Source organism: Poecilia latipinna, unplaced genomic scaffold, assembly GCF_001443285.1.
Source record: "Poecilia latipinna isolate Pla-1442-1.1 unplaced genomic scaffold, P_latipinna-1.0 Scaffold259, whole genome shotgun sequence".
NCBI lineage: Eukaryota > Metazoa > Chordata > Actinopteri > Cyprinodontiformes > Poeciliidae > Poecilia > Poecilia latipinna.
Genome location: NW_015112875.1, coordinates 310,877 through 325,150, shown reverse-complemented (window position 1 = coordinate 325,150; position 14,274 = coordinate 310,877). Strand labels below are relative to the sequence as shown.

The 14,274-nt window shown below is 34.6% G+C and overlaps 1 protein-coding gene across 3 annotated transcripts in view; it reads right to left on the bottom strand.

The window, feature by feature from the left end:
* The window catches only part of fstl5 (follistatin-like 5), a 193,977-nt gene that overhangs the window by 86,495 nt on the left and 93,208 nt on the right, over window positions 1-14,274 (bottom strand). For all 3 annotated transcript variants that reach the window (XM_015033181.1, XM_015033179.1, XM_015033180.1), the window contains exon 6: window positions 5,585-5,705. In XM_015033181.1, coding sequence (XP_014888667.1) covers window positions 5,585-5,705 — 121 coding nt within the window. The remainder of the gene's footprint in view (window positions 1-5,584; window positions 5,706-14,274) is intronic.

The window sequence follows — 14,274 nt, the reverse complement described above, 5'->3', positions numbered from 1 at the left end:
GACAGGTACAGATTACAACATCTAAATAAAAGCATAACTATCTAACTTCTGCATAAATTATGCTTCATCTGCTGAAATAAAACCACAGGGCCATATGGGCCAATATGAACAGCAACAGCATACTTGAGATCATACTGGTGTATTGATGGGATACAATTGAACATATATTTTTTAAAATACATTGTGTAAAAAGATATTTTTTTTTGTTGCATTAAGTCAGACTAAACCTTCCCCATTTACGATTGGTTTGGATCAGCTAACAAGCTAAATTATTTGGTTTATTAAGTAGGAATATGAAGAGAGATTTTAGAACGTTTATTACTTTAGATGCACCTTTTGGTTTGCTTTCTAGATACCTGAACAATTAAATAATTAAATGGAGTGTAAACAACATGGGAATGCTTAGCGATCAAGTCATTTAGTAAAGAAACATGCAAAAAAAGCCTAGTGCAAAAGCAAACCGCACCAAATGAGTTTTGTTGTGTACCAAACAAGCGGACCAAAGGACTTTCCTGATACACCCTAAAACTATTAAATAGTATATACATAAAATTATGAATTTGAAACAATGCTCTCTCTCTTTATTCTGACATTTAGTAAATAGAACAAAAGAAAGCCAGTTATATATATATATATATATATATATATATATACATATATACACTGTGATTATAGTTTTTATTGTATAATATGGTTGATCTCTGATTGACATTTATTAGGATGATGATGCCCTGCAACACATGACACATTACCTGCTTACCCATAATGCATTAAGCCAAAATTCAGCAAATTAGTCTGTGATGATACAGTGCTCCCTATCAGTGGTGTGGCAAAAATGTTTCATATCTCTGCAGTCATCTAATTAAGATATCACTTCTCATAAGACATTATGTTATGGCTCGCTGAAACAAACTGATTCTCAAACCACGTCCAGCCTGTGCAATGGGAGAAATGAATAATTCATGGATGTCTAATCCTTATCTCATGTCCTGACAAACAACATTGCCATGCTTTGAATGTTCCACAGAGGTATGCAGTGGGGAAACTTTTGGCAGAGCAAAAAAACAGGTGCCTTTTCATGGTTGGTCATTTCTGCTTTTACTGCCATTTTGTTCCAGATGGCATCCATAATTCCAGATACACTGAATGAACTGATTTACTTTATGATGTGGCACAGTTTATGACGGCATTTAAGGAATTTGCATAGAATTTTATGGCTGCCTCTTGGAGATTATGTCAGCAATAAACCAAACAATTGTACCACAGGCCAAGTCTTTCTGCCTTGGACACAGTAATGACAGTCTCGAAGGGTTGAAGAAAAATCTGCAGTTTACAGTACATGTAATCAAAAAATACATCCTCGATACTATGACTAAAAATACACATACCAATTACTGGATTATATCAGCAGCTGTGCACCAGCCCACTCATGTTTAAAAAAGAAAAGCTGCTGCTCTAACCACGTTTCACATTATACAGCCGTTTTATACCTGTGTACCAAAGAACGGCAGTAGTAATAAAATAGATTAGCCATGCTCAGTAAATCTGATTGACTGGCGTTTCTTAAATCAGCCTGATAACATAATAAAAATGTACAGCTTTTTCAATTAGCTTTTATTTCCTGCCGTGAATATTATAGGTGTTGTTAGATGATTACAGGTCTCAGAGGGCTACTGTGTGCAGCTCTGCACACTATAGAAATCTTAGTTTAATTTCCATGTTTATGTGCTTCTGCACTAAGTGTTCAATCCTTGGATGAATTACCTGTAAGCAACCACTGGTTCTGAAGCTGTAAGCAGATTCCAGATGATTTCTGGAAGAGATTAATTTCTAATTTTTGATGTAAATGTGTCATATTTGAGATATCAGAAAAGCTTGTTTTAAAGCTGCAGATTTGTGGTGAAGCTGCAGTGATGCAACTCAATCAGCTTCTCTAAAAAACTCAATCAGGCAACTGCAGCTCCAAAATGCAGCTGCAAGAGTTCACACAGAGTTAACTGCACTGGCTCCCTGTTAGTCAAACTATAGATTCTAAAACCCTGCTAAATGAATTTCTGATTTACTTGTCCAGTAGGGAGCATGTAAACCCCTCATGACTTCAAAGACATGCTTGCTCTGGGCTCCCGGTACCAGAACTAAACTAGATGAGACAACCTTTAGTTTCTATGCTCCTAAGCATTGCAACAAATCCTCTGAAAAGCCGAAATTTGCAGAAACTTTTGGTTTCTTTAAATCAAGACAATAGGTATTTGTTTATGGCAGCTTTTGATCAAATAACTTGACCAATAATTAAGTGGCTGATGAGACTTACAGTATTGCTCGGAAGGTAGAATCCACGAATACTTGAGAGACCCTCTAAAAATACTGAAGATAAAATATAAATTTATCTTTGGAAGGATAAATGTGCACATTGGAAACAGTCTGAAATTTATAATGTTTTTAAATAATTGGTTTTTATGTGGTGCTATAGTGGCCTTTTCCCATTTTTCTGACAGGAAGGGGGAAAGAAAGGAAAGGAGACATGCAAAGGAAGTGAGGTCAAGAATCAAACCTGGGACAACCGTGACGAGGACGTATACGGGGTGCCCACTAAACCAAGACGACGCACAGGGGAAACAGTCTTTTATTTATTTATTTATTTTTTAATCAATCAATCACTTTATTTTGGTAAATTGCCCATATTAAACACAGGAAAGAACACACACAAAAAAAACAATAAAGAAACCCATAATTTACCAAAAAAGGAATAGGCTGAAACCAAGCTTATTCTTGGCTACCCTATTTTATACCCAATACCTACCAAGATATCTTCACAATGCATATATAAATCTACATAACAGCGTAAGATGTTATTTCACATTTTTGAGTTCTTTAAAAGCTCACCAAGGAAGGACATAAGTTAAAATCATCATTCAATTCATTCCACAGTTTCACACCAATAAATGAAACACATCTAGATTTTACCTGGCTCGTCTCTTTTAAACATTCAAATATAAACAAACCTCGCAAATTATATTTATTCTCTCTCAATTTAAATAATTTCTGAGTACCAGAAGGAAGACTTTTGTTCAATGCTTTATACATTATTTCCAGTATTTTTATATAAACAATATCTTTAAATTTAATGCTTTACTTTGAATGAAGAGTTCATCAGTTAAAATCCCACCTTATTAATAGGCCTTATAGCTTTTTTTTTGCAACTTAACTAATTTATCAATATTTGTTTTACTTGTATTTCCCCAGATTTCTAAACAATAAAACAAATAAGGCATAACCAAAGAGGAATATATAATATGAAGGCCTTTAACATTTAATAAATCTTTTATTTTAAACAATATTCCAATAGTTTTTGCAACTTTATTTCTAATATATTTTATGTGAGGCTTCCAACTAAGTATACCATCTATAATAATTCCTAAAAATTTTGTCTCATAAACTCTTTCAATTTCAACTCCATTTATGCATAACTTTACATTATTATAGATCCGATTACCAGAGAATACCATGACTTTAGTTTTTCCTTCATTTAATGACAACTTATTATAGTCAAGCCATGTTTTCAACTCAGCTAATTCTTTTTCTACTGTTTTTATTATTTCATCCACATTATTTCCAGAAAAAAAAGAAATTTGTATCGTCAGCAAACATTATAAGCTTCAAAATATTGGATACTGCAAAAATATTATTTCAGTAAAGTATAAATAATTTAGGTCCTAGGACTGAGCCTTGAAGAAGACCACATTTAACTATTTCAGTCTGTGACTTTGTGTTGTTAATTTGTACATATTGTAATCTGTTACTCAAATAACTCTTTAACCACTGATATTTGTCCCCCCCGTGAACTTATCTATTTGTTAATTTTACAAACTTACCACTAAAATAGCCCATAGCCTTCAGAGGTCCCCAGAGGTCACAGACAGACCTTTCTGCAGTCTCCTCCATGACCAATGAGGTTACATGACAGGAAACATGAAAACATCCAGCTTTCTTGACTCCTGCTAAGTGGTTTGAAGAATTAATAAAATAAAGACATCAGCAGCTCAGAGCTACAACAACCTCAAAATATTTTCATGCTGGTTTTAATCCAAAATAGAGTTAAAGGTTATGAAATGGCCACAAAGCATTCTAGCTGAGTACATAAAAAAATCCCAAGATGAGTTGAGTTGTTGACTGAGTCATAATGAGCAAATTGTCCATCTGAGTCTGCAAATGTTAATTTGAATAATTACTGAAAAAGTAATTCTGATAAAACAGCTTTAATAGATTGGTTCGGGCAATTATTTAGTCATATTAGTAACAGCTCGAAGTGGAAAGTAAGAAATAAAAGAACTGATAGAGGTGGATAGAGCAGGCTTAAAGAAGCTACCCCAGAGGGCTTGATTATGTTCAAATTAAATAGCCCATTTCCTTCTGAGGAGTTCAGATGGGAACTTGAAAACGATCTGTTTGCTAGAAAAAAGAAGTAGATGGAGCAACTCAACTCTTCAAGAAAGCTCAGCTCTCCCCGGATTGGCTGGGGTTCCTTTCTTTTCAAGACTTGCCAGAAGGGCTTTTCACCCACACACACATTCACCCACAAACAACTGAAGTGGAGTAGACAAGACTCCCACAATGCCATTTCTTCTCATGACTTGTTTTTTTTTTCTCCAAGAAATGATTCATATACAAAGGGCTGATGGGATAAAGGTTGATTATAAATTCTCTTCCACTGCTAAATGTGTCAAGCCAGCCAAATGTCAGAGGATATTCTGTCAAAGGATATTGAGTTGACTGCAAATGTCAGGCGAGGAGGAAACATCAACAAGAGCAAGGGGAGGAAACAAAGGGAGGAAACTAGTGCACATGTGTTTGTTTGACTCAGATTTTGCTGAGCACCTGCCATCCTTATGTTGTGTAATGATGGAGGATTTGGTCTGAACTGTTTCGGGTGTTGTGACCTGTTTTCTTTGGAACAAATTCCACTTTGAACTCCTTATTTCATCTCCATCAACAGACCAGCAACACTCATTTGGCATCAAACAGTTCATCCCACAGAGCAAACGTTGGCAAGATATAAAACATATTTTTAACAAATACTTAAGTGGCCAAGAAACTATTGGTAGCACAATTTTTAAGATGTGTTTTGTCAAACCTTAGTCCTTTCTCCATGAAGTTAAAACTACTAATTAGAGCTAATAATTCAAAACAGAAACAAAGCACAATATTAGGATGACAAGTATGAGTGACATGAAAATTTAATTGAGTGAAATTTCAACATGTCACGGCTCTTGTTGTTTCTGCTGCATGCTGATCACTGCAAATAAATTAGACTGAAGAGATGAAAATGATTTGGACAATTCCAGCACAATGTTTCAGCCCCAGGATTAAATTGGTTTTAACATCTTTAATAGAACACATCAAGAATCATTAAGCTGTACTGACAAAGGCACAGGGAACAAAATATTTGTCTGTCATATGTGATCTGTCTTCTTGTGGAGATGGAAAGTGGCATTGCAGCTATAAATTGAGTTCTATTTTCAGTTTTTTTTTTTTTTTTTTTTCTCAAGGATTTTTTGTTGTGTTCAAAAGAAAAATTCAAACTCACCGAAGGCTGTGTAAAATTCCTCCCTTGTAAGGTGCTCATCATCATTAATGTCATTGTACTTCAGCAGATCGAACAATGTGCACTCAGAAACATCCTTGGATAGACCTTCATGCTTGATGACCTTCAAAGAAAACACAATGTTCTGTTAAAGATGGCAGACGGAGCTTCTTGGAGTTTGTAGATCTTTTTTTTTCTTTTCATACTTTATTATAAACTTCACCGTACAATGAGTCAGTCACTTATTTGTTGTGTTTGAATTTCCTTTGTGCATGGGAAAATACATCACGACAGTCAAATTTGTGCACAGATTATATTTGACTTTGTCAGAACAGAACAGGATGCACTGAGCTCAGACAGACCAATGCATACAGATGAAGATTTCCGTCTATATTTGGGCAACATCACATCATTGAAACTCTTTTAATCACAGTAACAGACAACCTTTTCATCGCATCAGTTAATGGACGCTATTCAATACTAGTCCTTCTGAACCTCTGTGCTGCACTTTACACCATCAACCACATCATCCTACTACAGAGATTGGACCAGCTAGTCGGGATGAACGATACTGCTTTCCAGTGCTTTAAATCATACTTATCTTCCTGATTTCACCTCATTAACATTTATCACATGTCCTCTACAGGACCTGTTGAACATGATTCCACTCTGGATACAGTTTAATTCTACCTTTACATTCTCTTGCTGGATGACATCAGTTTTCACAACTAGGCTGATGAGATTCTCCTACACCTGTCCATTAAGTCACTCAATTTCTTGGCCAACAGGATTTCTCCCAGACACAAAATCTTAGATGACAAGTAAGATTTTACTTTTGAACTCAGACAGATCCAAGGTTATGATTCTCAGTCCCAAAAATGGTTTGTAACTCAGCAAAAAACCATTTACTCACGCTTGTTACGTCTAGTGTTATTGTCAGAAACATTATGCACCCTAACATCTATCCAATGTCTACACCATTTTATTCTCACACAGACTTTCTAGGTGCCTTTAAGCAGGTTTTAAGCACACCTTTCACTAAGCTTAAAAATATTTGTTATTGCTCTGACATATATAATTTTAAATGTTATGCTTTTTATTAAGTGCAAAATCATCCTAATTAACAGAAATAAAGGCTTTCAAACATCCATCTATGAGTAATAAATGTATATAATGTGTTTATTTAGTGATAATGTTCCTAAAATAAACAGGCTTTTCAATAATATTCAAATTTTTTGACCGGGTCTGTATATATAACTACTACTAGATGTGTGAAGCAAATTCTCCTTTAAATTTGAAGTGATTCAGCAGATAATCTATTTGGACTCTGGTTCAATAAGCACCGTTGCCTTGAATGCTGATTGGTCCATCTATTTGTGTGTTTTTGGTATGGATTTTTAACTTAAACACAAACTGTTTGATATTTGTGATGACCCAGACTACAAGTTGAAACACTCTGGCCAGCTTATAAAACAGCCTCCTACTATTTAAAGTGATGCAGAAGTTTTCACCTCACCAGATCTTTCTACCTCTCCATGCACCCTGCAGTATGTAGTGTTTAGAAAATAAATTTAAAATATGCTAATTTTAAAACTTAACATGTCTTGATTGAAATAGCCTAATTATAGTTTTAAAATCAGTAACGTATTCTGGCCTATTGACCTTTATGCTACTTGTAGTTACAGCAGATGGTTTGCTAAGATCTTTTGAACTGCCCTTTATCTGTGTGGGAAACAATCAGGAGAAGTTCCAGCTTTTCACACTCATTTGTGAAAAGCCATAAAACAGCAGGAGTTCAGGAGAGTCTCTGGTTCCACTTTGTTTAAACAATGGAGACAAATGGTCTTAGATCGTGACTTGCAGGGAATTTTAAAAGGGTCAGAGACAGCTTCTGGTTGGATGAGCAAAGGTATGCCTTATTTGAATAAATTAAAGACAAGAATACGCCTTTACTATAAAACTTTCTACACAGGAGTAACTAATCAAATTTGCTCTTGCAATTCATCAAAGACGTCTTTGCTTTCCTTTCTTTCTTCCTTCTTCTTTTCCATTTGTCTCAGGTAAATGAATGTATGTCTCTGTTGTTCTGCAGTTTCTGTTGTAATTTCATAAGTTGTCTTCTATTGGATTAAACTCTGTAATTCTGTGACGTCTGCACTCATATACGCGGTCCGCTGGGAGAACCTGGGATTGAAGAAGATTGAGCCAGAGAGTTTTTCTTAAGAAATATTATAACCTAAAATCTTCTTCAACAGTAGTGAGAGAACATGTTCAAAATCTAAAGTTGTTTTAGAGCATTAATATGTATTCCAGAAAAAAATTGTTTATATTTATATGTTCAGAAACCACTTTTCCTTTTATTTCTTCTTCAAAATGATAAAAAATTGTTTCTCAATTTTTACAGTGTATTGTACTCAAACTAAAACTTTCTATATAAAGTTTTATAACATGGATGTGAAGAGGGTTGTGACACATTTTTCTCTACAGCATGCTGCTCAACACCCCATGCATGACCCTGCCTGTAAAACATCCATCATACAATATCTGCTGTCAAAAAACTGATCACAAGGGACAGCTTTATACATCATGTCTTGTCCTCTGGATCAGTGTACTTCCCTTTCCAGATGACTTGGCTGAAACATTAGGTGGTCATCTAAAATCCTTGCAGTATCCTTGAAACACTGCACCACCAGCCAAATAAGCATTTCTCATTCTGAGCTTTTGTGGTGCTTCTTAATTTTATCTTTTCTCCAAAACCATTTTCTCTCAATTATTTTTTTTAACAATGGCCATAATTCCCATCAAGTGTCCTCATCTATTGAGGAAAGAATAAAGCACTTGTATATTTTCCACTCATTCTGTGCACTTTTTTCTGATTTGTATTTCTATTTAAAAAAATAATTACACAAATAGAATGTGTATAATAGCAGCGCTCTCACTTCACTCATTCCTTTAAATATCTGGCATTTGATAAATGACTAATAGAATGATTCACGAGGCTCCTTAATTTCCTCCTTTCATGTTTGTGTGGAGATAGACAACTGAGACGCTGAAAAGAGATCCTGGATGTGTTCAGTGGTTTTCAGCACACCATGTGCTCTAAATTATCGGAGGCACATCACTGATGTGATAACTAGATGTAATGTTTATTGAGGTTGCAGCCACTGGCTGTTTCAAATCGAACCTTAATTTACAAAGCCAATGGAACATTGGATGATTAATCAGAGAGAACGCTTCTGCAATTAGCAGCTACACTAGGTTTTTTTTCCGGTTTCCTCTTAATATGGACCGCATTGCAGTAATTACTCAAAATTATTCTGCCAAAAAAGGCAAATCATAGCACTAATATATCACTATTACAACAATATTTTACATGCTGTTGTATATATTTAAAACCATAAAAATTTCAGAAAACACAATGTTAAATCTGCACACTGTAGTTCACCAGAATAAAATAGAGTAATCATCCTGTGAAGCAATATTACAAAACTGTATTTTAACACACTTAAAAAATAGCTTCAGTCACTGGTAAAACCAAACAAATTGTGGTTGTTTTCATAGGAATGTAATATGCAAAGCAGCTGATCAGCGTTTGTTTTCAAATACATTTGAATTATCAATCAGAATAGTTAGTTCTGAAAAATAAAGGCAGATGTTTTTGTTGGTTGGTTGGTTGGTTGGTTGGAGGAAACTGGTGCCCCTTAACACAATGTCTTAGAGAAGCAATTGTTGTTGTCCATCAATCGGGAAGGGTTATAAAGCAATTTCAAAACCATTAGGAGCTTATTATTCCAGACAGAAAGACTTTCCACAAATGGACAACATTCAAGTCTGCTGATGATCTGATGTCTGAGAACTTACTAGATTTACTGTTTATTTGCTTTTAAAAATATTCTCTCTCAATTAGATCTTGTTTATATATCTGTAAAGATATTTATTATGCTTAAGCATCAGTTTCAGGGAGAAAACAGGAAGGTTCAGAGGTAATCAATGAAAACAATGTAGGCATAAAATAACATGTTGGTGTTTTAGTTGTGTGTACTCAGTGGAACTTTATTCCATCCCAGGTACACTTGTGTAAATGATGTGCATTTATGTCAATACATAACATTTCTAATTTGATTTGAAGTTTTTCACCTCAGGGGTTATGAGAGACTCCGACAAAGATGGAGGAGAACAGAGATGAAGAAAAAGAATAAAAGCAGACAATGGCATGGAAGACAGGAAGAACAGCGTGAGGAAGAGGTCAGAGATGATAAAATATAAATTATTAATTAAAAAGATTAATTAGTTGAGGGAGGATCAGAGAACTCAGGTGAGCCTCAGCAAGCCTCACCTGAGTAAAAGAGCTTTAACCCAAATATTCTCAGAAATTTGAATATCTGCTGTTCAGTACATTTCCATTTAATAATTTATAACAAAGAATTAGGAGCTACATATTATGTAACTAATAAGACAGTGTTAGCCCAAACTACCCACTTCTCCCACACTTCTGAAAGGCTTTCTCCAATGTATCTAAATTAATCAAATGACTTCTGAAAAAAATTATCTTTCGACATGATACCAAAGAAGATATATGCATAGCCGCATGACTGGACAAATCAACCACAGTATGTCGGCACAAACGCGTCATACCATTTGTTAAGTATGGTGACAGAGGATGCACAATCTGAACTTGATTGCAGCAACAAGACCTGTAGGTGAGATGGTTATGAAATCTGTTCTGGAGTTTTTCTTGTCTCTATTTGCTCTATGTAAACTAAAAGAATTATAAAGATGGTCGCTGGAACCAACTTTTTATATTCAACTCAACAGAATCCTATAGATATGGGTAAGCAAAAAACATAATTTGAAGGTTAGAAATACTACACATATCTCAAAATGATGTCACAAACTTTAAACATTTGAACCATTACAGTCACACTTTGACCTTGAACATGTGCTTTTATATGTACACGCATAAAAATAGCTTCAGTCATTTCTTTTGGCTGCCTTAAAACAAGCAAAACACTGAAAGCAGAAGTATGTTTTAGATGATGTTACGCTTAACTACACCTTTATCTTTTATGTGTATTATTCTAACACAGACAAGTCCAGAAAAAGCTCAGTGGTGAATAATACACCCCAATATATTTTTTAACAAAAAAAAAAAAAAAAAAAAAAAATTTTGTCACATTTTCTGTCAAATTATAAGGTAGAGGCATTGTAAAAGTTAAAGAAAAAAAATACATTTTGATTTGCCATTTTAAAAGGGCACAACATCTAAAAGGGTAGGAACAATTGTTCTGCAGCTCTTTATGTGCACACTCCAGCATGTCAAGTTAGCTAGGATGAGCGCTTTCCGTTCTATCATTTCAAATGAGCTCAGAGAACGCTCCAATTATAAAAGTGCTCCAGGGCACAAGGATTGGCAGCTATGATTTTGTGTTTATAAATGCTAAAAAAATGTGCATATTGTATTCTCAGGGCTTGCACAGACAAACATTTATTTAGCATTAATATCCAATATTTTTGGAAATATGGCAAAAGTTGAAAGATCAGCAAAGTGTCGTGAATATGCATTCTGGGTTTATCAGTTCTGTTTTGTTGTTTGCTTGCTTTTCAATTTTGTATTTCAGAAAAAAATCAATAGTACATTATTCATTGGTTCCACTGGGATTAAAAAACTTAATGCAACAACACAAAACTACTCTAATTATATATATATATATATATATATATATATATATATATATATATATATACTGCTAAAAAAAATGGAACATTTCACTTTAATTTTGTGTGTGGCTCCAAATCCAGGCCTCCATTAGTTAATAAATTTGATTTCCATTGATGATTTTTGTGTGATTTTGTTGTCAGCACATTCAACTTTGTACAGAACAAAGTATTCAATGAGAATATTTCATTCATTCAGATCTAGGATGTGTTATTTGAGTGTTCCCTTTATTTTTTTGAGCAGTGTATATATAATAAAAAATAGACTAAGTAGACTTCCAGTCACCCAACAAACTAATTTAGCATTGTTTTAGGATAGCCTCTTGGTTATTTTAGTAATCAAGAATTCTACTGATAATTCAGATGATTAATCAATTAATCGGATGAAAAAAAATCGCAAATTTTTCATTTAAACACCTAAGCTTATTTTATGGTAGAACATATTTTTATTTTCCAGGTAGAACATATTTACAGACTAACACGTTTTCCTTTACTTCTTTAATGCTACATGCATTTTATCTACAGTTTTGGCTTAATTACTGATGTGAGGGTGTTGATATTTCACTAAATACCATATTTTATAGTCTGTGTACCCCACTTAAAGATTAATCAATTAGTTGATGATTATTCCAATAATTGATTCATCACGCTTAATCCTATTAATTGTTTTGTCCCTTTAATCATCATGCAGTTGCTTCAGGGAGGGATAAAAATATTGTCTAAATTTAAAACATTTTAGTTCTCAAATTTCAAATACATATGAAACATAAACCAAAAAAAGAAGAAACAAAATAATTTTATGTCTTCTCAATCCACCAACACTTTTTTTATGCTGCCATACATGCTTTCCTCCTAGGAAGCAATTTCTGTGGGAGATCTGCCAAACTCGTTTTTTTAACACAGTGAGAAAAACCTTTTAGTCCTTTGAAAAGTTCCTTCTACTTTGGCCTGAGAAGATTGAACAAATATCCTCACTTTCAAATCCTTCCAGCTTTATATTACAGACGCTGAGACGGTCAAAATTAATTCTCCTAACTTTAGCATCTCTTATACCATCTTTTGGCATCATTTACTGCAAAAAAAAATAACACATTTTGAAATTTAGATTCATTGGACTATATAAAGACATTCAAATCAAAGTAGTGAATCCTGCTTCACTGACGACATAGGCACTAACAATTCCAAGCCCTCTGCAGAGTAGATGTTCAACTGTATCAGCAGTAAGGTAACAAGAAAAGCAACTGAAATTGTGGGTTTGAAAATTCGCTGCAGGGTGCTTAGCCCCTTCAATTATTCAAATATACTGCATAATAAATCAGTCTTCAGGTATGCAGAGACTTTGTTATGCCAAGAATGCCCTCCTCACTCATGCCAGCCACAAAAAGCTTTTCTTACAACATCCTTCTTACTAGTGATGGTTAAAGGCTGCGGCTCCCCAGGAGCACAAGACTCTTTTGACCCACATTGCTTTTCAAAAGGTTTACTTAAAGACACCCTCTGTAGCTACCAGAGTGGAAGAAAGGCAGAGATAAATGCATGAGATTATGATGCAGAGAAAAGCAACTCCATTAGTCCTTTGATTTTATTATGCAGATATAAAGATCATTAATTAAATGATCAAAGGGGTTACATTTTGCTTTAAGTACTGAAACTTTTCAAATCCTCAGACACTACTGTCTTCGAATTCAAGCTAAACATTAAAGACGTGGCAAGAAAGTTTATTAAAATACTTATGGCTATTATAAAATATTGTATCCAAAGCAAAAATGATAGAAGCAGTTTCTGTTACAGTGTTACAACATTACAATAGCAACATTGAGAATATTAAATGCACACCTCTGTGTTTTAAGTTTGCACACAGAAGTGATGAGCAGCAGGGAGGATTTTCTCAGTAGAACTGAAAGTTAGACTGAAACAGTGTGAGCCGTCAGAACCATAGAAGTTATTAAATAACGAGTTAAAATGACAGAAGAACGTATGCAAGCAGCTGGACGATGCAGTCTGGCCTGTAAAAAATTCAGTTTAAACAAAATAATTGCACAGCAGAACATTCATCTTTTGTTTTTAACAACCATACAACCTAGGTGGGCGTACAGATAATCATTCCTGCTGGACTGCATCTGGAATATGTGCCAGCTGATACATCATTGGAAAGTGGAGTGTCTTTTCACTCGATGCACAGCTGAAGTGTAGCAGAGTGGTCCATACTCCCTCTGCTGCCTGTTGGTTCAGATGTTTTCATTTGCTTCAGCTCTGCTGTACCGGTGCTGCTGATCCAGAATGACATTTGTTGGCTTTTTGGCATTAAACATAAAATCTCAGCTTGTCCTTGCCTTAATTATTTAATTAACTGTAAGGTGAATGGGTCTGTGGAATAATCACAACCAAACACAAGTGATCGCAAAATCAAGAGAAGGGTTTCAGTTTGCTTTAAAATAATAACCTTTCCAAATCAGTGATCTATGGCTGTCAACACAGCCTTTGTGGGTGCAGGTGTCCCACTTTGTGAAAGACTGCAGAGCATTTTTGCCTCTTTTTCCTCGTTCCACACATTTTGATTTTCAGAAGTCAAAGCTCCATGACAGACACCTATTGATGTTCTTCTCAGATTGGTGAAGGTTTTTTTATGAGTGGCTGTGTTTGCCGTCAGTCACTCTGGACACATGGGGCAAAATGAAAATTAACCTGCCACTGAACAGTACATCTCCTTCATGCAAATGCATTCCATAATGGACCTCCCACTGAATTAAAAGCATAACTTTTTTTAAACACAAGTTTTGTATGACAATGAGTGAATTCTTAAGTTCAATCATTTCCAATAACCATTTGTTCTTGTAACAACCAGTAATGTTATAATTTGGTCATTTTTTTTATAACAGAGACAATTAAGTAACAACTAAAATGTATCAGTTTTTTTCTACATCATTTGATGAAAAATAAATATTGTTTAAATATGGTGATGTGCTATTAAAGCTTTA